The 26828-nt window shown below is 44.1% G+C and overlaps 1 protein-coding gene across 1 annotated transcript; it reads right to left on the reverse strand.

Annotated features, from left to right (window-relative positions):
* Positions 1 to 1225: 1225 nt before the first annotated feature.
* On the reverse strand, positions 1226 to 25413 carry LOC137519311 (patched domain-containing protein 3-like). The gene is made up of 6 exons (XM_068238258.1): positions 25087 to 25413; positions 24203 to 24631; positions 21323 to 21444; positions 10036 to 10181; positions 7944 to 9125; positions 1226 to 1881 (listed from the first exon to the last, which is right to left on the reverse strand). The coding sequence occupies exons 1-6, from the start codon at positions 25411 to 25413 to the stop codon at positions 1226 to 1228; spliced, it is 2862 nt and encodes a 953-aa protein (XP_068094359.1).
* Positions 25414 to 26828: the final 1415 nt, after the last annotated feature.

The following is a 26828-nucleotide window of genomic DNA, read 5'->3' on the forward strand; positions in this document are numbered from 1 at the left end:
TTGATCATTACAAAACATCAATTGTGAAAGTGACTACACAGTGGATTGAGGTGTAGGTACTGTCTGCACCCCTAATGGCTATACTTGGGGTTTGCCTCAATTCACCCTGCCAGATAGACAAATTATTACACCACCCAACAAAAAAACCTTAAAAAAGGGGGCTTTGTCAGGGGTACATAAAAGTTCTCGTGCCAGAGTGCCTAGTGCCAAAGTGCAATAAATCTATCTAAACAGCAAATCACTTGAAATCCCATTATACCCCAGACGAAGCCCACATCTGAAAGGGGTAAAACATGTAGGGTTTTTTTGTTGGGTGGTTGTTTTGGAATGGTTTTAACTTATTTATTTATAATTAAATGTGAAGTTTTAGGCTTTAGTCGCCTCCTAATTAGGGTGAAATTGTTTAATTACTTTAATCAGGTGTGCGTTTCAGATTTATTACTCACAAGTGCTAATTAGGCTAATTGAGTAACAGTGCCTTCTAGTCCTGTCACAGCTGCCCCAGAACTAGAGATGGTGATAGTTCCCCAATGGTAGAAGCTTATGCCTAGTACACACCATACAATTTTCTGTAAGATTTTCTGTAAAGCCCCATCTAGACCATACAATTTTTTTTCCGATTCGATTCAATTCGATTAGATTCATTGATTCGATTTGATTCAATCGGACATGTCAGATCGGGATTCAATTCAATTTGATTCAATTTGCCATTGCAAAACAATGGCAAATTGAATCGAATCGAATCCCGATCAGACATGTCGGATTGAATTGAATCGAATTGAAACGAATCGGACAAAAAATTGTATGTTGTAGATGGGGCTTTAAAGTGGAGGGAAGGGACAACACAGTTGATGACAAAAATCTCAGTTTCACTCTGTACACTTGAAAAAAAACCTGCAATTTTAGAGCAAATAAAGATAACATTGCAGCCAGACATATAGCAATTATTGGACAGAAATATTTAAAATATTTTCCAATGTTGGTTTCATTGCTTTTAATTTAAAGGACTTGGAAACAGGTTCACTTTAAGGTACCAAAAGAAGGAGGAGCCTGAGAAGGCATCTTATGAGGGAAATAATTTTTGAACTTGCCTAACCCTTTAAATAATTTTATCTAAATTTAATAAAGAAAAATTGAGCCAATATTCTAAAATATTGATTGATCAGCTTTATAAAAATAAAAAAATGCACACCTAATTAGGATATGCATAGTTAAAAGAAATAAATTATGGGCAGTCAGGATCTGATGAGAAACCTGTATTGATACAAATATGTGTTGTATAATTATTGGTCCATCTTCTAGGGCTGGGTTCCCTACCACTGTTAACGTTTTTCTCCTGTTGGTCTGAGGAACGAACCTGATCCCTGGTTGCTGTCACATCCATCTTGTGCTGGTCCTTGCAACCCATTGTATAATTAGTGGACTCAGCTGATGAAACCATATTTGGCAATGTTAGGTTATTAACGTAAAGGTCACATACAGATGAATTTACTTTTGTGACTTTATCACGGTTTCTACCACAATTTCCAAAAAGTGTTAACAGCACAGGAAGAAAAACCAGCCCATGAAGCATTCCCAATGCGATAACCAGGAATATGATCTTGAAAAATGTTCTGAAGATGTAACTATCTGAGGTGGAAAGCACCACCACACCTAGGATGGTGGATACACCTCCCTGCAGGATGGGGTAGCCAAGAGAGTGCAGAGCATCAACCACCCTCTCACTTGATTTGGGTTTCTTGCTGGAAACAAAGGCGTATGAAATATGAGCTGAGAAATCTACAGAGAACCCAATGCAAATAACAAGGTTGATCATCGATATGGAGTCTAAGTTGACATCCCAATAGGCCATAAAGCCAGTGACCCCCACAATAATAGAAGCTATGGTGATGTCACGCACCTGGTAGTGGAGGAGACCGTTGTGCTGAGGGTAGCAACTCTTGCAGCTTGACACCTGACACCCCTGGAGTGGGAACAGAGGTACCAAGGTGTGCAGGAGGCAGGAGTGCTCGCAGAATCCGATGAACCGTTGAGCAGGATGAAACCACGGCACTCCTCTGGTCTGAGTCGGGTAGTGCAAGGACTCAGCAACCAGTGTGGACAGCAGTAGAAATACTCTCAGGGTAAGCAGAAGTCGGCAGCGGGACGGGTCCTCATACAGGCAGGGTTCGGCAACAGAGCGGGTAGTCAGAACAGGCGGAGGTCGGCAACGGGGCAGGTTCTCATACAGGCAGGGTTCGGCAACAGAGCGGGTAGTCAGACAGGCCAAGATCAGATTCCGGAATAGACAACAGACAGGCAGACACTGGGTCATGGCACGGGAGTACAACACTAGCTGCAATACTACAGCAAGGAGGCAATGCACTCTCCAGGTTTAAATAGGCCATCTTTGGCGCGCACAGCGCGACGCACCGCGCGCGCATGCGCACAACGCACCGCGCCGCGCGCACATGCGCAGACGCGCACGTGAACGCGCACGCACGCGCGCACGCAAAAACGCGCGCACGCGCATGCGCGCAAACGCCCGCGCGCACAAACGCCAGAACAAGATACACAGCAGCCATCCCTGTGCACGCAACACCACACAACGCTCACGCCAGCGCCTCCTGACGCCAACGCTTACGCCGTGCGATGCAACGCCCACTGGTGAGCACCGACAGGTCGCCCCGCCGAGACCCACCAGGACGACCGCCAGTATTCGTGCGTACTGGCCGCCTCCTCTGAACAGGTAACTGACCGTGACAATGCCCTCCCCTAAGGGGCAGCCTCCGGATGCCCTCAGGGGCTGGCTTCTCCGGGAAATCCCTGTGGAACTGCTTGACCAGACGGGTGGCATGAACGTTACCTGCTGGTTCCCAGGTGTTTTCCTCTATGCCATATCCCCTCCATTTGATAAGGTACTGGATCTGGTTATATCTTTTCCTGGAGTCCAAGATTGCCTCCACTTCGAACTCTTCCTCCCCTTCCACCAAAATCGGTGGTGGTGGATTTGTTCTTCTATGAGGAAAGGGGTCCAGAGCAGTAGGTTTTAGCAGCGCGGAATGGAATACCGGGTGAATCTTCAAGCTATCAGGGAGATCCAATTCATACGCCACCTGTCCAATTCTTCTTTTGATGAGAAATGGTCCAACAAACTTGGGACCCAATTTTTTGGAAGGACAGGCCAGTTTGAGATTCATGGTAGATAGCCAGACTGAGTCCCCCACTTTGAAATCTGGATTGTCCCTCCTGTGAATATCAGCCTTCCTCTTGTAGATTTCCTGTGCTTGGGACATGGTTTGCTGCAAAATCTGATTATTGTCATGTAATGTTTTGATCAGGTTATCGGAAGCAGGTACTGATGTTTCTGGAAGAGTATTTGGCAGGAATGATGGATGGAACCCATAATTAGCAAAGAACGGAGATTGTTGTGTGCTTGAGTGAACAGAGTTATTATAGGCGAACTCGGCTAAAGGCAGAAGCTGGACCCAGTTATCTTGTGCTGATGATAGGAAGCATCTCAAATATTGTTCTAATGTTTGATTGGTGCGCTCTGTCTGACCGTTTGACTGTGGATGGTAGGCAGATGAAAATTGTAGTTGAATGTCCAAGGATTCGCACAAAGCTTTCCAGAATCGGGATGTAAACTGCGTCCCTCTGTCTGAGACGATGTCAGCTGGAACCCCATGAAGGCGTACAATCTCCTTTATGAAGGTCTTGGCCGTTACTTGCGCTGAGGGGGTACCCTCCATGGGTGAGAAGTGTGCCATTTTAGATAGTCGGTCTACCACAACAAAGATGGTGTTGTGCCCTTCCGATTCCGGTAATTCTACAATAAAGTCCATAGATATGGAGTACCAGGGTCTGGGTGGCACCGGCAGTGGGTTGAGTAATCCCCAAGGCTTGAACTTCGACCCCTTAAATCGACAGCAAATGGGGCAGGAAGTCACATATATCTTGCAGTCCCTTCTGAGCTTGGGCCACCAGAACGAGCGTTGTACCAGATCTAGAGTCTTTGTTACACCAAAGTGACCTGCTAACTTGTGGTCGTGACAAGATTCGAGTACTACGGGGCGCAAATCTTCTGGCACAAACATCTTGTTGCCACACCACCACAAGCCCCCCTTTTCTTCCAGAGAATTCCTGATGGATTCTGGTGGATTGACTGATGCCTGACGGAGTTGACTGATCAATGCTGGCTGAATAATTAGGAAGTTCTGGTCAGACAGAATTGTGTCAGGTGTGCTTGGGTTCTCATCCTCTGGAAACATCCGAGATAGGGCGTCCGGTTTTATGTTCTTTGATCCGGGTCTGTAGGTGATGTGGAATGAAAACCTCGAAAAGAAAAGAGCCCACCTGGCCTGCCTTGGATTCAGCCTCTTTGCGGTCTTCAGGTATTCAAGGTTACGATGGTCCGTGAAGATGAGTATAGGCTGTGCTGCGCCTTCCAGGAGGTACCTCCACTCTTCCAATGCGACCTTGATAGCCAGCAATTCTCTATCCCCTACATCGTAGTTTTTCTCTGCCTCTGAAAGCTTCCTTGAATAGAACGCCACCGGGTGAAGTAAAGCCTTGATTCCCTGTCTTTGTGATAGCACCGCCCCTACCGCAGAGTCAGATGCATCCACCTCCAATACAAAGGCCAGTGCTGGATCCGGATGTCTAAGAACGGGAGCGGATGTGAAGTGTTGTTTTAGTTTATCAAATGCTGCCTGGGCCTCCTTATTCCATACAAAATGACTGTTCTGACGTGTGAGTTGAGTGATGGGCAAAACTATTGCGGAAAAGTTTTTAATAAATCTACGGTAGAAGTTGGCAAATCCCACAAACCTTTGAACTGCCTTTCTATTAGAAGGAGCTGGCCAGTCCAGGATCGCCTGAATCTTCTGTGGGTCCATAGTAAATCCTTCATCAGAAATAATAAGCCCCAGGAACTGTATGACCGTCTTCTCGAACTCACACTTCTCGGCCTTGACGAATAGGTTATATTGTCTGAGACGAGCCAGTACCTGACAGACCTGATTGCGATGATCTTCCAATGATACTGAGAAGACTAGTATATCATCTAAATAGACTATGATGAATTGGTCAATAAAGTCTTTCAGGACGTCATTGATGAAATACTGGAAAGTCGCCGGGGCGTTGCAGAGCCCAAATGGCATTACCAGGTATTCGAAGTGACCGTACCGAGATCTGAAGGCAGTCTTCCATTCATCTCCAGCTCTTATTCTGACCAAGTTATAGGCCCCCCTTAAGTCTAGTTTAGAAAAAATCCTGGCTTCACGGAGTTTCTGGAAGAGTTCCGGAACTAGGGGTAGCGGGTAGCGATTCTTGATGGTCACTTTATTTAGTTCTCGGTAATCTATGCAGGGTCTTAGTGTTTTATCTTTCTTCTGTACAAAAAAAATTCCTGCTCCAGCTGGAGAGATGGATGGGCGGATAAACCCTTTCTTGAGGTTTTCTTCGATGTATTGCTTGAGGGTTTCTTGTTCAGGATCAGAGAGAGGAAACATACGCCCAAACGGAATCTTGGCTCCCGGGACTAGATCAATCGGGCAGTCATACGGCCGGTGAGGTGGTAAACAATCTGCCCCTTTTTTATCGAAGACATCGAGGTATTCATGGTACTGTGATGGAACAATTTCTTGAAGTGCTTTTGATGTGCATAGTAATGGGCCGGAAGTAGCCGGACTGACGGATAAACAGCAACTTCCACAGTAAATTGAATTGAATGAGACAGCCCCTGTGATCCAATTGATAAGTGGGTTGTGTGCTTGCAGCCAGGGTAGTCCTAGGATTACTGGAAACATTGGAGAAGCTAGAAGATCGAACTTAAGCAGTTCTTGATGAGTTTCAAGGATCAGGGCACTGGTAGGAATAGTTTCCATGGTGACCGGCCCTGAGCAGACAGTTGACCCATCCGCTAACTGGATGTGGAGTGGTTCCTTGCGAGGTTGTATTGGAAACTGATGATGAGTGGCAAATGCAATGTCCATGAAACAACTGCAGGCTCCGGAGTCAATAATGGCGGTGGTTCTAATGGTTCTTCCTGGGAACTGAAACGAGATAGGGATGGTCAGGTGATTAGTCATCCTTTGGGAGTAGCTAGAGGGTACACTTCTAGATGAAAATTCCTTACCGGTGGGTCGAACTGGGCAGGTCCTGATCAGGTGGCCAGCGGTTCCACAATAGAAGCATAGATTCCCCAGTCTCCTTCTGTTCCTCTCTTCTGTTGATAAGGGGGAGCGCATGACCCCCAACTGCATAGGCTCTTCCTGATCCCCTATTGCAGTAGGAACTGTGGTTGAGGCAAAAGGAAAGGTAGGTACCCAAGATGCACGAGAGGAACTGCCTGCCGCTCTTTCCATCTGGCGTTCCCGCAACCGTCGATCAATTTGGATTGCCAGGTCAATCAGGCCATCAAGGGTAGCTGGTACTCCCACCCGGGCTAGTTCGTCCTTCAGAGCTTCAGAAAGTCCGAGGCGGAACTGGTGCTTCAATGCACCCTCATTCCAGTCAGTGTCAGCTGACCATCTGCGGAATTCAGATGTGTAGTCCTCTACCGGTCTCCGACCCTGGCGTAGGTTCCTTAGTCCCAATTCAGCTGTAACTTGTCGCTGCGGGTCGTCATACACGGCAGCCATGTGCGTAAAGAAGGTTTCTGTTGATGCCAGAGCGGGATTTTTCTGGTCCATCAGCCTGTGGGCCCAGGTTTGAGGATCTCCTTGTAACAACGAGATGACGTAACCCACCTTGGTTTCTTCATGAGAGAATGTGCGTGGTTGAAGCGAAAAATATAGCTGACAAGCATGTTTGAAAGCCTGGAACTTTGATCTGTCTCCTGAAAATCGTTCCGGCGTGGGAACCCGTGGTTCGGGGACTACTAGAGCAGGTGCAGAGGCAAGGTTGCTTGTTGCCGGGAGTTGTATTGGTGGTACTGCGGCAGGGGCAGACGGCTGACTAGGTGCAGCTGCTGAGATGACATCCATGCGACCTTCCAGCCGTTGGTGACCTGCTTGAAGATCCTTAATAGCATCCGTTAGTGTAGCCATCTGATTGCAGAGGGTGGTCAGTACGGTTGCTACCTCAGCGGTCTCCATTGTTGGCTGTAGTATTATGTCACGCACCTGGTAGTGGAGGAGACCGTTGTGCTGAGGGTAGCAACTCTTGCAGCTTGACACCTGACACCCCTGGAGTGGGAACAGAGGTACCAAGGTGTGCAGGAGGCAGGAGTGCTCGCAGAATCCGATGAACCGTTGAGCAGGATGAAACCACGGCACTCCTCTGGTCTGAGTCGGGTAGTGCAAGGACTCAGCAACCAGTGTGGACAGCAGTAGAAATACTCTCAGGGTAAGCAGAAGTCGGCAGCGGGACGGGTCCTCATACAGGCAGGGTTCGGCAACAGAGCGGGTAGTCAGAACAGGCGGAGGTCGGCAACGGGGCAGGTTCTCATACAGGCAGGGTTCGGCAACAGAGCGGGTAGTCAGACAGGCCAAGATCAGATTCCGGAATAGACAACAGACAGGCAGACACTGGGTCACGGCACGGGAGTACAACACTAGCTGCAATACTACAGCAAGGAGGCAATGCACTCTCCAGGTTTAAATAGGCCATCTTTGGCGCGCACAGCGCGACGCACCGCGCGCGCATGCGCACAACGCACCGCGCCGCGCGCGCATGCGCAGACGCGCACGTGAACGCGCACGCACGCGCGCACGCAAAAACGCGCACACGCGCATGCGCGCAAACGCCCGCGCGCACAAACGCCAGAACAAGATACACAGCAGCCATCCCTGTGCACGCAACACCACACAACGCTCACGCCAGCGCCTCCTGACGCCAACGCTTACGCCGTGCGATGCAACGCCCACTGGTGAGCACCGACAGGTCGCCCCGCCGAGACCCACCAGGACGACCGCCAGTATTCGTGCGTACTGGCCGCCTCCTCTGAACAGGTAACTGACCGTGACAGGTGAAGGTGACCCACAGGGAACACAGAAGGCTTGGAATTAGCAGTATTGAGATAACGAGCATGACGGCAACAGCGACACCAACATTTTGGACAGTGTTCTTGGTGATGACGGCATATTGGTCATAGTATATAAATGCTGGGTGGAACACAAGAACGGGGATCTCACAGTTCTTAGCTGTGTGCCGAACCTGATTTAGCATGTCTCTTTCATCAACTGCAGAAGCCACATTCATGGTCTGGATAAAGAATCGAGAAGCTCTTATAGCTCCTTCCTGAATCTCCACATCTTGGTAGTAGTCTGTGGTGTTGAATATTGATAACATCTCTATAAAATGGTTTTTATCACTTATGTTTAGTCTCTTTGCTCCAGCCACCCTTAAGTACATTTCCAACCATGACTCTGATAGGTTGTTGCTGACATAGCAAGTTGATTCAAATGACTCCAAACACCAGGAAGATGATCCAAACGACTTTAAACACCTGCTAATTTTATCACGGCTTTCCGAATCCCAGTATGCAGTTTCGTTGGTCACCACAACCATGACTCTGGGACCATACTCAGAAAAATATAAATCTTCATTGTCGTAATAAGAACGAACATAAGATCTGTCAGTGGCCAAGTTTCTTAAATCGATTCCTTCCTGAACCTGGAGACACCAATATATGCTGCCACCCAAATATCCACCATACAGAACTAATACAAGGATCTTGGTACACATGTTTGTTAGGAATGGGCCGTATTGTTCATGGAAAAAATTTGTAATAGGATGATCCTCCTCTTTACCAGTGTTTTTATTGTATCTTCCTCCAATACAACATATGTTATATAAAGAAGAACGGTGGTCTTCTTCTTGCTCTCTTACTTTTTTACAGTTGAACCAGTGCTTGTTACTCTCTTCCCTTCTACCATTCAGGGCTAAAAAGGCTCCAAAAAAAGTAATATTATATAGGAAGCAAAACAAAATGGCAACTCCAGTATAAATACAAAACAACTGCACTGATTGAAAGGGGGTCAGAATGCCGATGTAGAATGCAACGACATCTGTGAGAGTTGTGATTGCTATAGAGACGGCAGCTTCGGAGTAGGTCTTGGCCATTCTTTTTTCAACTTTCTCCTCTACTTTAGTTTGTTGCCAACTGGAAATCATGATAAACATGTCATCCGCTCCAACGCCTCACATGAAAAACATAAATACAGATTAAGCATGAAATAAACATTTAAGAATCATGATGTTTGCCACATTCACACATTGGTCTTGTATGCTCTGCTACGCCCCAGGCTCTTCTCAGTGAAACAGGTCATTTTGGCACCTGCTCGGCACCTGCAATGCGGTAGATTACGGTGCCCAAATAGGCCATAAAGTTAATTACGCCTATAGCAGTACTCACTGTGCAATAGCTGGAGCAGAAATTACAATAAAATCACTGTAATTCGGGTGATGACAAATAGGGAAAGGACAACTCTGGTCCTTAAAGAGGAACTTTAACCATGGATTGAAGTTTATTCTAATCAATAGCTTATAATCCCTTTCCCACCTTAAATCTATACCTTTTTTTCAAATAGATCATCAGGGGGTCTGTATGGCTGATATTGTGGTGAGACCCCTCCCACTGTGTTATGTCAGGGCCATGGGCCTGACAGTTTCCTGTCTGTGAGCCTTGTTGCATTGTGGGAAATAACAGCTGTTTCAAACTGCCAAGCAATCAGTATCTACCTCTGTGCATATTTACAGTATATCTATAAAAAAAATAACAGCAACCTATTGCATTGTTAGGGGGTGTGGTTATAGATAATGGCAGTTGGTGCTGTCTGTTTTTTATGTCTGTCAGTAGTAAAGATGATGATGTGCAGGCTGATTGTGGATCAAACAATATGAATGAATTACATGGCGAATATCAATCCTTTCTTGATCTCTCTTCTATTTTTTATTGTCTCACTTTGCAATGTAGTGATTTATTTTTTTCCCATTTTCGCTAGTCCCTCTTAAAGACGTCACAACCGTCCAGTCCAAAAATAGTTAATGTGCACTTATTGCCACTGATTCAAACCAATCTACCAAGATATGAACACATGTAAAACTTACCTAAAATTAGAAATGGAGCGTTTCCCACTGTGATGACAAAAGGCAGGCCACATATTAACAAGAGTCCAAAACTGGAAAGTATAGCTAGTCCAGCAGTAAGGACTCCAAAATTAGCAACCCAAACTTTGTTCCTCACACAGTCAAACCTATAAAGAAATAAACATTTGAGGTGTTGGTAAATGAGTTGCCCCCATAGAAATACACAATTTCCAGACTGAAAGACTTACAAATTTCAATGATTAGACCCTAAGAGAGGTGTAAAACTATAATGTATCATGACAACTAATAAAACTATGCTAGCAAACAAGTTCAAACAATAATGGCTATTTTATTGGTCCATTGGTCCGTTAGGTACACAGCAACCATTTGGGGGACAAAGAGAGCACGAGGGCTGGCGGGTGGGGCCCATTTGGGTGATCAAAATCGATGTTTATATGGCGAGCTTTAGATATTTTGTGCCTAACTCAGGTGATAAAATTAAGGCTAACTAGTTGCGCAATGATAGGAACCAAATGTTAACATCACAAGCAGAACTCTGAGGCTTTCGAGCAGAGCAAATTGTCCCAATAATGGTGCTATTATGGAACAAAAGTTACATTCAGATGTACTTGCCAAGTTGGCTGACAAGCTTTAATCTTTACTTACTAACAAGCTGCTCCTGTATGGACAGATCACAGACAAATCATTCCAGCCACCAGCGTGTGTCTGACGACTCTACAAACAAGGGAAAGGGGAAGAGGCGGGAGGGAGAGAAACACTGTGTGTGTAATTCCTTATCTTAGAAGTAGCCAAGCATTGCTGCTGGAGACTAGAGCTTGTATTTTACAGACACAAAGTTTTGAATCAGGATTATTATCATGATTCAGAACTTCTTGTCTGTAAAATACAAGCACCAGTGGTTTATTGGCTAATGTAAAAGAAAAACAGTAAGCTTTTAGCTTGTAAGCCTTCTATAGTCTCAGAAGCCTTCTATAGTAATCAGAAGAATGCATAGAGAGAATTGTTTTGCAAATATAAGTGTCATACAGATACATTAATTACAAGGGATCTTGTAAGGATTGTGATGTATTTATGGCAAATAGATAAGACCCTTGGTTTACTTATGCCTACATAGACTCAGGCGGACATGGAGAGTTTTTTTACAGACCCTATCCTGTTCACTGTACGCTGCTGGAGCTTGAAAACAGTTAACTGTATGTTACTGAGCAGGAAGGGGAGGCACTCGGGGGGGCACAGTGATTCCCGGGGGGGGGGGTGCCCCAGTTTAGCGCCGCCCATGACAGCAACTCATATGCTGTATCCCATGTTACAAAGTCAAGAATACTTGATTCATCCAATCATAGGTACGGTCTTTGGTACAAGACAAGGCGACCCTTCCTCAGGCACAATGAAAAGACATGGATTGGATGATGGCATGCAAGTCAGTAAAAGTGAGTATCATATCAGTGTAGACAGAATAAGGGCCAGCTGTCAGATAATGCACAAGCATGCTCAAACTTATCTGCTTGCGCACCGATTATTTTATATTTATATACAGTATACTTAAAGCAAATCTGTAATAAAGAAAACTTCTTCTGGGGGGTACTTACCTTGGAAGGGGGAAGCCTTTGGAGCCTAAAAAGGCTTCCCCCATCCTCTTCACTCTCCGGGATCGAGTGCTGGCAGCCCCCGAAAAACTGCCATGTAAATATTTACGTTCCCCGGGTCCAGCACATGTGCAGTAGCAGCTTTCTGATGGGCTCCAGCAGAAATAGATCGGGTCCACTTTACTGCACAGGTGACTGAATTTACTTCAATGTCCAATATATGGATATAAACGTGGGGAAAACTAGCAAGTGGAGAACACTGATTTGAATTGACCTTATGAGTTATTAGTTCTTCCTAAGTACCTTTACCTAAAAACTAGCAAGCAGTCAGTTTCACTGACATGCATAATGGTAAAGGACTACTAGTTTCAGTGGTTGCATATTGCTTTTTTTTTTTTAAACTGGTGACTTAACCAAAAGTTGAAAATGTTTTTTTGAAAGAAACAACATTACTCTTCATTGGTCACAAATAAGAAAGTGATAATGAGCCTTGTAAAGTGGCGGTTACATTTTATATTCACTGTATAAATGCGCCAGTTGGCACAACAATAATGAAAGATATTGGCAAGTAACGCTAATTTTAAAAGTAGTGATGTCACTGAAAAGAGTTGTAGTTTTAAAGGATATGTCTGAGGGCATTAAAAAAATGAGATCTACTTCCTTGGGGCTTCCTCCAGCCCCTGGCAGCCTATCTGTCCCTCGCCGTAACTCCAGTGTCCTGGGGTCCCCTCAGTTGCAGATGCCGACCTTGCCAGGCTGGCATCTATTGTGCCTGCTCACGGCTGATTGTGCTCACAGGGCCTGGAGAGTTCTGTACAGGAAGTACTGCACCTGCGCAGAACGCTCCCAGTCACGGGAGCACAACCTCAGCAGTGCCTCCACGTGCTCGCACAGGTGCAATAGATGCCGACCTAGCGAGGTTGGCATCTGCAAGGGAGGGGACCCCGGGACACAGAGCTGCAGCGAGGGACAGATAGGCTGTGAGGGGCTAGAGGAAGCCCCAGGTAACATACCTCCCAACTTCCTAAGATAAGAAAGAGGGACACTTTAAGACACAACCCTGCCACACCCCTAATCATGCCCCTGCCACACTCCTTATCAATGATACCAGAAAGAATTTAGAAGCAAAAGACAAAGTTTTAACATTCAGATCACACTGGTTCTGTCTATCATCATTAGTTCTCCTATTTAAAAATAAGAAATATATTAATCAAATAATAGATATGTGAATTGAACACATTCTCAGTAAAAAAAACAAACAAACATATAGTTACAGAGATCTGTACAACAGTCCTGAAAGAGGGACGAATGAGAAGAAAGAGGGACAGAGAGTTCCCAAAGAGGGACTGTCCCTCTGAAAAGGGGACAGTTGGGATCTATGTCAGGTAAGTAGATCTTGGTTTTTATTTTCCTTGGATGTGTCCTTTAAGGTGATTGCTTATTTTATATATAGAGAGATCTGTGAAATGCTGTTATTTCAGAATAAATGGCACCCCCGGAATTTTAAATTTTTACTGCAAAAAAAAAATAAAAAATAATAATCTTGGCTAATCTATATATATATAAAATCGGATGTATGTGTGTGTGTATGTATGTATGTGTGTGTGTATGTGCCGCGATCACGCAAAAACGGCTTGACCGATTTGAACGAAACTTGGTACACAGATCCCTTACTACCTGGGATGATATGTTCTGGGGGTCTCGCGGCCCCCCTGCACACCTGGGCGGAGCTACAAACAGCAAATCAGATTCCACCCATTCAAGTCAATGGAAAAAATGTAAAAGCCTGCCATTCTCACAGTAATCAAGCCAGAGTCCCCACACATGGCACAGTTGGTCACTTGGTGACCGAGGTTACAAATCCAGGAAAAGTGGGCGGAGCATAAAACAGCCAATCAAATTTCAGCCGTTCATTTTAAATGGGAAAATGTAAACTGCAGCCATTCTTAGACTGTTAATCGCAGGGTTCTCAAACTTGCCACACTTGGTCACTGGGCGAATGCAATTAAGATTCAAGAAAATGGGTGGAGCCTAGAACAGCCAATCAAAATTCACCTATTGATTTTCAGGGGGAATATTTAAACTGCTGCTATTCTTACTCTGTTAATGGCAGAGGCTTCAAACTTGCTACAGTGGGTCATTGGGTGACTGGGGTCAAAATTCACTAAGGGGGCGTGGCCACATACAGCCAATCAGATTTCCTTGGTGGATAAACTGCTTCCATTCACACATTTTTGATTCCAGGAACCTGAAAGCTCACAAACTTGGTCATTGAGTGACTGTGTGTCAAGGTTACAAAAAGTGGGCGGAGCCAAAACAACTTTTACTGGGAAAATATAAACTGCAGCCATTCTTACACCGTTAATGGCAGGGTTCTCAAACTTTGCACAGTTGGTCATTGGGTGACAGATTAAGATTTTGGAAGGTGGGTGGAGCCTACAACAGCCAATAAAAATTCACCCTTTGATTTTCAAAGGGAATATCTCATCTGCTACCATTCTCTTATACTGGTAAAAGCAGATGCCTCAAACCTGGTACAGTTGGTCACTGGGTGACTAGGGTCAAAATTCAGGAAGGGGGCGGAGCCACAAACAGCCAGATTAGTTCATTTTTCAATGGGAATATACAAAGTATTGATACCAAGGACCCCAAAGCTGATAAACTTGATAATTGAGTGACTGTATGTCAAGGTTAGAAAAAGTGGGCGGTGCCAACAACTTCATTTTTTTACATTGTAGGGTTCCCAAACTTTACACAATTGGCCACTGGGTGACTGGGATGAATATTCAGAAATGTGGGTGGAGCCTACAACAGCCAATCAAAATGTACCTATTGATTTTCAAAGGGGAATATTCACATTGCTACCATTCTTACACTGTTAGTGGCAGAGGCCTCAAACCTGACACAGTCAGTCATTGGGTGACTGGGGTCCAAATTCACTAAAGGGGTGGAGCCACAAACAGACAGTCAGATTTGTTAGATTGATTTCAGCCATTCTGTTATTGGCAGGGTTCTCAAACGTGACACAGTTGGCCACTGGGTGACTTGGACTAATATTCAGAAAAGTGGGTGGAGCCTACAGCAGCCAATCAAAATTCACCTTTTGATTTTCAAGGGGAATATTTACATTGCTGCCATTCATGCACTCCTAATGGCAGAGGCCTAACATCTGCTACAGTCAGTAACTGGGAGACTGGAGTTTAAATTCTGAAGGGAGCGGGCCAAAAACAGCCAATCAGATTTGTTTAATTTCAAAGGTAAAATGCAACTTATTGATGCCAAAGACCCCAAAGCTCATAAACTTGGTCATTAAGTGACTGTATGACAAGATTAGAAATAGTGGGCGGAGCCAAAAACAACTAACTTTTTACATGGGGAAATGTAAACTGCAGCTTTTCTTACACTGTTAATGGCAGGGTTCTCAAACTTCACACAGTTGGTCACTGGGAGACTAGGATTAATATTCGGAAAAGTAGGTGGAGCCTACAAGAGCCAATCAAAATTCACTTATTGATTTTCAAGGGGAATATTGAAACTGCAGCCATTCTCACACTGTTAATAGCAGAGGCCTCAAACCTGCTACAGTCGGTCGTTAAGTGTTTGGGGTTCAAATTCAGTAAAGAGGCAGAGCCAAAAACAGCCAGATTTCTTTGCTGGATAAACTGCTTCCATTAGCACAATTTTGATGCCGGGAGCCCAAAAGCTCACAAACTTGGTCATTGAGTAGTCACGGTGTGTCAAGGTTACAAAAAGTGGGTGGAGTTAAAAACAGATTTTTCTGGGAAATTGTAAACTGCAGCCCTTCTTCACTGTTAATGGCAGGGTTCTCAATCTTAGCATAGCTGGTTACAGGGTGACTGGGATTAATATTCAGAAAAGTGGGTGGAGCCTAAAAATGCCAATCAAAAATCACGTCACTTTTCAAGGAGAATATTACAATTGCTGCCATTCTTGCACTGTTAATGGCACAAGCCTCAAACCTGGTACAGTTGGTCATTGGGTCACTGAGGTTCAAATTCAGAAAAGGGGACAGAGCCACAAACAGTGAATCAGATTTGTTTCATTTCGTGGGAAAATACAAATTATTGATGCCAAGGACCCAAAAACTCACAAACTTGGGCATTGAGTAGTGACTTTGTGTCCAGGTTACAAAAAGTGGGCGGAGCCAAAAACAAATTTCACTGGGAAAGTGTAAACTGCAGCCCTTCTTACACTGTTTATTTCAGGGTTCCCAATCTTTGCCCAGATGGTCACTGAGTGACTGAGATTAATATTTAGGGAAGTGGGTGGAGCCTATAATAGCCAATCAAAATTCACCTGGTGATTTTCAAGTGGAATATTTAAATTGCTGCCATTTTTACACTGTTAATAGCAGATGCCTCAAACCTGCTACAGTTGGTCATTGGGTGACTGGGGTTCAAATGCTATAGAGGGGTGAAGCCACAAACAGCCTATCTGATTTGTTTAATTTCTATGGGAATATACAAATTATTGATGCCAAGGACCCCAAAGCTCACAAACTTGGTCATTGAGTGTTTCTGTGTTAGGGTTAGAAAGTGGGCGGAGCCAACACCAGTCAAATACATACCCGGGCAACGCCGGGTCATCAGTGGGTGGAGACAAATACAAATTTCACTGGGAAAATGTAAACTGCAGCCATTCTGTTAATGGCAGGGTCTTTAAACTTTGCACAGTTGGTCACTGGGTGACTGGGATTAATATTCAGAAAAGTGGGTGGAGCCTACAAAAGTGAATCAAACTTCACCTGTTGCTTTTCAAGGGGAATATTTAATTGCTACCATTCTTGAACTGTTAATGGCACAGGCCTCAAACCTGGTACAGTTGGTTATTGGGTGACTGGGGTTCAAATTCAGAAAAGGGGGTGGAGCCACTCACACCCTATCAGATTTGTTTCATTTCAATGCAGATTATTGATACCAAAGACCGCAAAGCTCACAAACTTGGTTAGTGAGTAATTGTGTGTTAGGGTTAGAAAAATTAGGCGGAGCCAACACCAGCCAAATACATACCCGGGCAACGCCGGGCAATCAGCTAGTTAGTTAATAAATCCACTCTGAACAAAAATGTCCCTGTCAGTGGACTTGAGAAGATATTTCTCAACTTCCCTTATTACAAGATCACCATCTAGTGGGCAAAAATAAAATGTCATGTCATTTACCAGTGCAGAGGACCACATTGAATTACAATACCCTACCTAGTTGGTAACATTGCTGCTTCTGCCCTGGTTAGCATCAAATTCCTTCTAAACATTGCAGGCTTGAAAAACAAAAAAAAAGAGCCCAAATAGTGTAATATGTCAAAGTAATAGGCATAAATTTGTATAAATGTGGCATACCTCCCAACTTTTTGAGATCGAAAGAGGGACAGTTAAGCCACACCCCTGTCACACCGCAAATCATGCCCCGACACACCCCTCGTCACACATATTATAAAGATTTTATAAGAAAAATATGTTGTTTTATACGGTAATTCAAACCACACTGGTCCATTCTATCCTGGTTCATTATCCTTCATGTTAAGATTTGTAAATAAGATATATATATATATCAATTTAAAGGATGGGAATAACGTTTAGAGTCAATTAAACACATTTTTCAGTAGAAAAGTACATATATTTACACAGATATTTACATCAATCCATAAATGGGTACACATGAGGAAGAAAGAGGGACAGAGGGACATGGCTCTCAAAGACAGACTGTCCCTCCAAAAGAGGGACATTTGGGAGCTATGAATAGATCCTAGGTTCTCAATGTAGTTCTGCGCCTGCGCAGTAGAGACCTGATAACGTCAGCTACACCACGTGACCCGCGCTGTGGAGCGCACATGAAGCCTACCCGGAAGCCAACCTGCCGAGGTCGGCTTCTTCAGCGGAGGACACCGGCAGTGAGAGGAGCTGCGGCGAGGGCACAGGACGGCTGCCAGGGGCTGGAGGAAGCCCCAGGTGAGTGGATTTTGATTTTATTTTTACCTTGGATGTATCCTTTAAACAACACCAAATTAGTGTTTTAGCTAGTTAAAGGCAATAGTAAATGCTCGGAAATTGTTTAGAAACAATTATCATGTACTACAATTAAATATATATTTGCCAAGGGGTAAATCGTGTTAATGTTTACTATGCTAGGGGGTACTTGGTAAATACAGGGTTTTAAAAGGGGTACATACCAATCAAATGTAGAGAAACACTGATGTAGATGTACTCACAAAAGTGGGTTACCACTAAGGCAACCACTGAAATTGCAGGCGAGGACATTAGACCCGACCCCACACAGGTTTAAAGAAAGCCCGAGGTGGGATCATAAGATAAAAAAAACTAGGCGACCTGATCCGATCAAGTTAACTGCCGCTCTCCACCGCTCCTGTGGGCCGCACTGGCCCACTTTTACTTTTGTGACCATGGAAGGAGAGATTGTGACTCTCATTCGCAGCATGCAGGTAGGCGGGAGAGCAGCAGAGGCAGCTCTGGAAACCCTTCAGCAATGCCCTTAGTGGGAGTTTTAAGCAGGGAATCCCTCTCCCCTTCGTTTACCTCCAAGATGGTGACAAATAATGTTGCTGATTTCAGCGGGCCATATTGCGGCGGTGGGGGGCAGAGAGCAGCGGGGGGGGGGGGGATTACAGAGGCATGTCATGAGCCCCCCCCGCACACACACAAAGACACACAAACCACCTCGGGTCCTCTTTAAAGGATGCCAGAGCCAAATAAAGCTAGAGAAACGGGTAGCAGGTACAAACTGTCACCTATCCTGAATCCTGATGCCCACCGCTCTCCTCGTGCTCCTCTCTGCCTCCCGTATCTTACCTAAAAGCCTCCCAGGATCCTCTTTCGGGCCACCGGAGTTGGGTTTTACTGTGCATTGCGCATGTGCATGACGTACGGTAATTGTGACGTCATGTGCATGAGCAGTGTGCTCCGGCCATGGGCCCACTCTGTAGGATGCAACCTGGAAGAGGATCCCGGGGGGCTTTTAAGTAGGATAACCAAAAACTCTGTATACAGAGGCGCCAGAGTAGAGTAAAACGTTTTAAAAACCGCTTAAAAGCAGAGGGGGATGTTAAGGTGGACTCACCTCCCTCTTACAAAAAAAAAGAAAACTCACTTGAGTCTCGATAAAACAGAATTGACAAAAAATGTATTCAACTCCACAAATGCAACGCGTTTCGCAGGCATGACCCCACTTCCTCAGGCAAAAATGGGAGCACAACTCAGTGGGTCAAGCAATAGGTTTGAGCGCCTTTGTGAAGGTTTAGGTAGGATAAGGGTAGCAGAGAGGAGAATGGGGGAGCAGTAGGCATCAGGACAGGTGATAGCATAAGCCTGCTCCTCCCATTTCTCTAGCTTTATTCGGCTCTAGTATCCTTTAAGAATGTCATGCTGTGTAGATGGCAGGTGCCAGATAAAACAATTAAAAGTAGTTTAAGGGGAGGTAGTGGTGGACTTACCTCCCCAAAGTTGACTCAAGAGCCAAGGGTCCACTGAAAAATGTCTTCAATCAATAACTCCACACGTTTCACGGGCTACAACCTGCTTCATCAGTCAATAAAAGGAGCTAAATCACATTATCAGTAGGTATAAGCGCCTCTGCCTCGAGTCTACTTTGGGCAGGTAAGTCCACCACTACCTCACTTCGTAAACTGTTTTTAATTGTTTTATGCTCATCTTACAGTATTTAGACTGGAACTGGGCTTATTTAGACTGGGGAAAAGACGCCTTAGAGGAGATCTAATTACCATGTCTAATACATCAGAGGGCAATATAAAAGCTTGGCAGATGAGCTTTTTGTCCCTAGGCTTTTGCAAAGAACTTGAGGACATGATCTGCGCATGGGGGAAAAAAAGTTTTAAGAAAAGGTTCTTTACAGTAAGAGAGATTAAAATGTGGAATGTATTGCCACAGGAAGTAGTTATGGTAAATTCTAAGGGCTTGATTCACTAAGACAAAAAGCATGCCTTAAAGTGGACCCAAATTAAAAATACAAGATTTCAGAAATAAAATCTATTTTCTAAATTATAATAATAAATAGCAGCCTTTTTTCAGCTGCATGATGACAAATATAAAATATTTTACATTTATTGGAGGAACCCCTCCCTTCCTTTCAAATTGCCGGGATTTTTCCGGCAAACTGGTGGAGTAGATGGTGTCCAGCAATGGAGGAATTGCTAATGGCTGCCCCCAGTATAACCCTAGCTATGAAAAGAGAAGGGTGAAAAGCATACACTGAAATGCTCATAGGCTTGAAGGAGTGTTTATTTATCTTTGTATGTGTCAGAGTGGTGCAACTAAATATTTTTAATTAAAAAAATGTTTGGTTTGGGTCCGCTTTAACAAAGTTAACAAGCTTTATCAAAGTAGCATAGCGAGCCCTACGAACCCGCAGGGCAGGGCAACTTATGCCTGCTAATTGGAGTTGCCAATTAGCAGGCATAAGTTCGTAGCACTCGCTATGCTACTCTGATAAGGCATGTTAACTTTGATAAGGCATGTTATCTCTGATAAGGAATGCTATTGCCTTAGTGAATCAAGCCCTAAATCTGCGTGTAAGAGGGGGCTTATATGCTTTCCTTGCATTGAAAGACATCCATGGCGATAATTACTAGGTAATTCCTGGAGATGTTGATCCAGGGATTTTATCTGATTGCCATCTGTCAGGAAGGATTTTTTTCCCTTTTGGGGCTAATTAGACCATGACTTGTAAGGGTTTTTCGCCTTCCTCTGGATCAACAGGGATATGTGAGGGAGCAGACTGGTGTTGTACTTTCTTTTCTGGTTGAACTCGATGGATATGTGTCTTTTTTCAACCCAAAAAACTATGTAACTATCTGGCGCCTCTGTTCTAACCATATTGCAGGCTTGAGTTTGGGTATCTAGTATCAAACATCGATAGTGTTGAACTTGATGTTTAAGCTTACAGTGCATTCAGGCTTTACAGTTGTCAAACAATGGGCAGTACCATGCTGGGCAATGGAATCCATAATAATTAAAAATTAAATGAAAAAATGAGGCTGACCCTCCCTTAAAGGGACTCTGAGCAGTAATTAAAAACAAAATTTGGACTTAACTGGGGCTTCCTCCAGCCCATCGTAGCCCGCGAGTTCCTTTTGGCATCCTTTTCTTCCCTCTCCTGGTCCTGCTGGCGGCTCCAGTAATCAGCAACTTCGAGGTGAGTCACAAGTGCACGCCCCTGCCGTGCGCCTGTCACGTCATCACGGCGGTCACCGTAAATGTCCTGCACTTGTGCGGTTTAGTCTTTAGAAGGCTTCTGGCGACCGGCGTGATGATGGGAGAGGCGTGCAAAATTGCCAATTACCGGAGCCACCAATGAGACCAGGAGAAAGAAGAAGAGGATGCCAAAGGACCGCGCGGGCTATGGCGGCTGGAGGAAGTCCCAGGTAAGTCCAAATTCCATTTTTAAAAACCGCTCAGTGTTTTTTTAAAACTACAACCAACCCAACCAATCTATGCTTACTATCACATTTGGAAATTCATAACAGGCTGCAAATTGGAATTGAAAGATCATTTTGAATAACAAAATAAAGATTTTTGAGCAACTGAACTGACAGCTTTATAGCAAATATGTAGCACAAGTGGATTCTCACGTTAAGCTGGAAGGCTGAAATTCACCTTAATGTGTAACATAAAAAATAGCAAAGAGTAAAAACATGTTCTTATAATAGCTTACCTAACACATGATGTAATAGAAAAGCATATGGTGATAAAATATGTAATAGAAAACAGAGGAATCACAGACTTTGATGATGCTTCAAACTCTTGCTGCCTCGACACGGATGAGAAGTAAGATATCTATATTAAAAGAAAAATTAGCAAACTATGACTTTATTAATGGAAGGAATTATTGAAGTCATAAAACACGCATTAAAATGTAGTAACTCAGCTGCGTGGGGCTTCGTTATAATAGCCACACTAGCCCAGATGGTACATAATGTGAGGGGTTCTGTAAGAGAGGGGCTACAAAGCTTCCCCCTCTCCTACAGAGCCCTTGTCCATATCATTGACAAGGGGCTTTTACCCACCCAGGAAGAGGTGGAGGTGCATATGTCCTGGGGGGCTTATGTGGTATTTGGGAGCCCCCTTTAAAAAGAGGACCCCTAATATCTAACTGGGGTTAACAATTTTCTGTTTTGCATAGCACTTTAGTAAGAGGGCTTTTTTAGTCCTTCTTAGCCCCCTACACACTCCTAGAAGTTCTGGATCACCATAAGCTTGCTGGGCTGGCCAATCTGTTACAAATAGAATAACTCTAATAGGGGAAAAATATTTCTGCTGTATTCTTGTTTTTCATCTGTCACTTAGTTTTCCTTGTACTTCTTTCTGATCCAGAGGCGGAGCCAGCAGCGGACACCGACAGGTAAAGTATACTACTGGGGGGGAAACATTTTACATTGGGGGAGTAGCACCGGGGGGGTTCATGTTCGTTGCCCCAATCCCCTATATCGCATGCCGTTACCACCTTGCACTTGATCGAGCAAGTCGGCCCTACAATTTCAGCCCGAAAATGGTCGCATTGTCGATTGGTCATGTCTTGCGGCACTAATTTTCATCCAATTAGATAATTATCGAATCGCATGGTCTAGCGGCTGGCAAGTCGCCTGATGTATGGCCACCTTAACTGTAATTAGACTTTATGCATGAGATAAACAAATAAGGGCCCATATGCAATTAACTTTTTCTCCTTAGTTTTCTCCCAGGTGATATTTTTATAACTTGTCAGAAAATGCCCTTTGAGCTCCAACAAACAAGAAAATACTCAAAATAAATTTGTTGGTACCTTTTCACCAACTTTTGGGTACTTTTTCAATTGTTAAATGCTGAAACTTTAATTTAAAGAGAAGATAAAAATTATCTCCTGGGAGATAACTCAGGTGAAAAAGTGAATTGAATATGGGCCCTTATCTGTTTGAGAGATTAACCATAGGCCATATGCAATTCACCTTTTGTCCTAAGTTCTTTCCTGAGAGATCATTTTTGATCTTCCGTTTAAATTAAATTTTCAGCACTCTGCAATTAAAAAAAGTACCACAAAATAGGTAAAAAATAGTTTTTTTCTTGCTTGCTATCACTAGTACCTTAAAAGGCATTTTATTGATAAGGTGCGAAAATATCACCCTGGAGAAAAAGTGAATTAAATAAGGGCCCATATGCAATTAATTTTTTATCCTGAGTTTTCTTCTAGAAGAAAAACTGACACTTACCTGGGGCTTCCCTGCAGTTGTCATGTCCTGCGCCGTCCTCCTAAGATCCTCCATTCCCTGCTGCGGCTCCGGTCAATTATTCGTCTAATTAGACAAATAATGGTTGCTCCTGCTCGCGTCTCCGGGAGCTTAGTAGGTTTTCTCATACTGCGCAGTAAGCTCCTGGAGACACAGCGGGAGCGAGCACGTGCGGCCACATCCATGCAGCTGCAGTTGCGCCAGACGGCTAAGTGAACCGGGACCGGCGGCGGGGAGTGGAGGATCGTAGGAGGACGACGCAGGACATGACAGCTGCAGGGGGGCGATAGAAGCCCCAGGTAAGTGTCAGTTTTTGTTGTTTTAATAATCCACAGAACCCCTTTAAAATAACGTAAACACATACAAATAAGAATTACTCTTCTTCCAGAGTAAGTTGCAGTTTGTGCAATTTATTGGGGAAAGGGGGAGGGGTGACTTGTAAAATATGTATGTTGAACACTGATTGCTTTGCATGTGCGGGATTGTTTCAGGCTGCTGAGAAAAGTGGTTAACAGGTGGAGGGGATACGTTTTTGGTGGCATACTATCTTCACATGCTTTGTTGGGGGGCATATGTCTGCACATGCTGTGTTGGGGGTCATACTAGCTTCACATGTTGTGTTGGAGGATATAGTATCTGCACATGCTGTGTTGGAGGTCATACTATCTGCACATGCTGTGTTGGAGGTCATACTATCTGCACATGCTGTGGTGGGGGTAATACTATCTGCACATGCTGTGTTGGGGGTCATACTATCTGCACATGCTGTGTTGGGGGGCATACTACCTTCACATGTTGAGTTGGGGGGCATACTATCTGCACATGCTGTGTTGGGGGCATACTATCTACATATGTTGTGTTGGAGGGCATACTATCTGCACATGCTTCGTTGATGGGGCATACTATTTTCACACGCTGTATTGGGGGCATACTATCTCCACATGCTGCGTTGATGGGGAATACTATTTCCACATGCTGTATTGGGGGTATAATATCTGCTTTGGATAAATGGGAGACACAAGGGCTACACGTGTTAACAGGTAATAATTTACCCTACCTATGTTCAATGTAATGCTTTCTACATCATTTTATGTGTACTCTGGCCCTCCAGCAGTCTGAAGTTTGTTGACCCGGTCCTTGACCGAAAAAGTTTGGGGACCCCTGCTCTATAGGATCCAGAGCCTTCCCTGACTTTTTTTTAGGTGACGGTTCCCATTGACTTTAAGTTGAGATAAATTGTCAGTTAATAAGTAATGTGAGATAATTGGACAGAAAATCTTTGTGAATTAGCCCCTATGTTTTTAAAAGAACAAATACAATACTTTTCTTACCTTTACATGCTGCAGGTTTAACGTCTCTATCATCCTGGAGAATGATCTGATAAAGTTTTTGATCCATTTGTGGCTGTTTTTGTTTAGTTCATTGTCTTCCCTCAAGTAGTAGATTAACCTTATGGCTTTTGCGCTCTTCACAGTGTTGTCAGGGTTTAGTTCCACCCCACCCAGGAATGATCCAAGGAATGTTTTATCCTCAAGCAGCGGGTAACTTATACTGATCTTCTCTATCAGACTTGCATTGCTATGTACTGCAGAAAGGAGTGGATTGGCTGGAGAACACTGATCAACTCGGGTCTTGGGACATAGATGTTGATAATCGGTTCTCACCTCAACCTGATGATGATTCATTATTACGATACTAAAATTCTTCACCATCTCATCGAGCTTCACCAACTCTTTGAATGTATCACTATTAAAGAGAACCTGTACTGAGTAAAAATATTTAAAATAAACACATGAGGTAACTTCAAATGAACATTACATAGTTACCTTGCCATCAGTTCCTCTCAGAAGCTCACCATTTTCTTCTGACAATGATCCCTTCCAGTTCTGACAATATTTTGTCAGATCTGAAATATATCAGTTGCTGTCAGTAAAATATCAGTTGCTGTCAGTTATAGCTGAGAGGAAAACTGATGTACCAGGTTTCCCTATGGCTCAAGTGGACGATGTTACAGTTTAACTGTGTGTTGACCAGAAAGCTGTTATGAGTAATGGCTATTTTCAAAATGGAGGACGGAAAATTCGCTTGATCACAGTGAACAAACAGGACGTGGGACAGGAGAAAGACACTGAGGAGTAGACTACATGGAAGTTAAGTATGACTTGTGTATGCTTATTCTGACTTTTAATTTTCAGTTCAGGTTTTCTTTAAGAACATTGGAACACTCACTGATAGCGATGAATGAGACGTAAGAACCTTCTGTGTACAAACGCTGTGCGGAGAACTGAGCCGAATCATTGGTTGGAAAGTGTTTCCTCACAAATTCTCTCTCCAGTTTAGCTGGACCTCCAACCGGTGTGAACATGGCTTCAATGTCATTATCCTGCCTGCCAGGTAAAAAGTAAAATCCAGACCCCAAACCAATAGAGATAAACATGGGTATAAAAAGGAACCACCAGGGGTATCGACCTACCACCATCCCAAGCTTATAGAATGCAGCAGAGAGAGGTCTCTCTATGCAGTCTGTCCGACATCGAGTCATTTCTAATGCTGCCGGCTTACTGATTGATGTATAAAGCAAGGAAAGAAAAAACAGATTATTTATACAGAGTGAAAACATAATAAATTAACTACAGATTAAAGTAGCATTAGTCATTGGTATAACTAACTCTGAGACTGCTCATGCAGAGACATAAAAAATTTCACTTTCAAGGAAGTTTCCTCATGCTTTGCTGAGATTGTCACCACGGATGGATAGCGATGATTGACCTTCATACTTACACTCCACAGGAGAACTACAGCATTTAAAGTTAGTTATGGTACATTAAACTTTTCCTTAAGTGCTATGCTGTGTCATAGGCATCATGCTTTAGTTTATAATTAGTCCTCTGAAGTAACTTCCTGCTCTCCTCTATGCAAATATGTAAAGTGTAAAGGGAAGAAGGCTGAGAATATAGGACTAAAAGATAGGGCAGCAAACTTGATTGCAGATAACCGAATTAAGGTTGAGATATTAAATTAATGCTTTTATTCTGTCTTTATCAAGGAGATCCTTTTGTATCATAATACCGGGGCGGGTTGTTCCTTGTCTACTGTAACAAACACAAAAATGGCAGCTGCGGTGAACAGAGATATCACCGCAGCTGCCTCCATCTCTTTGCCTAGCAGTCTGTCCGGTCCTCGGACGTCTATCACGCTGAGTACGGGTTTGTCAGCAGCACATAGGGTTGCAATGTCGCGTGCGCGGGCGCACAGATGAGACCTTTATGCGGGGTGGAGGCGCGTCAGCTGACCGGCCGGTCGGCTGACGTCAGAGAAGACGCTCGGCGCTCCTCATTGGTTGATGAGAAGGGGCGTACCGGAGGGGTCTCCTCTGCTTCTTAAGCCTCTCGGAATCACTCGTCTGCTGTTGCGAATACTTCGTGTTAGCGCTCGGACCTTAGATAGATCCGGTGTGCTTTGATCCGGGAGGAAACCGGGGATTTCACACAGTGTTAGGCTTTTGATAGCCATAATCATTAATTAATATTGTATTATCTGTGTATGACTCTTGCTTATTCTGACCATTCTTACTCTCAGTGATTCTGTACTTCTGCTCATCTGATCTAGTTGCTGACTCTGCCTGTTGTAACCTTCTTGCCTTTGTCTTCTGACTTTGTACCGTATCTACCAGTCTGTTGCCAACTCGTTTAGTCTGACTACTCTACTCTCACCATAGGGCCCTTGTCTCTGGTGAGGGGTTCAGTACTGTTAGTGCCCACCAGCTCCTCTGGTGTGGCATAGCTAAACCTATCAGTACTACTGTTGCACCAAGCACTATACTTCACCATCACAGTAACTGTCTGAATACTTGTATTATTGGTGATTTTGCAGATCATCATATAATCAGGTATCTATCTGCATTATAGGTGATACTGCAGATCACCTAAGAATCAGAATTCTGTTACTTGCTGACAC

This window comes from Hyperolius riggenbachi, chromosome 5 (genome assembly GCF_040937935.1).
Source record: "Hyperolius riggenbachi isolate aHypRig1 chromosome 5, aHypRig1.pri, whole genome shotgun sequence".
NCBI lineage: Eukaryota > Metazoa > Chordata > Amphibia > Anura > Hyperoliidae > Hyperolius > Hyperolius riggenbachi.

Excerpts from the sequence above, each read along its gene's own strand:
- LOC137519311 (XM_068238258.1), bottom strand. The coding sequence starts at position 25,413 with ATGACTCGATGTCGGACAGACTGCATAGAGAGACCTCTCTCTGCTGCA. Across the intron at positions 24,632-25,086 it reads CTATCAGTGAGTGTTCCAAT|GTTCTCTTTAATAGTGATAC; the intron begins GTTCTTAAAGAA and ends TACTCAGTACAG. Across the intron at positions 1,882-7,943 it reads GGTCACCTTCACCTGTCACG|CTTCTATTATTGTGGGGGTC; the intron begins GTCAGTTACCTG and ends ACATCACCATAG.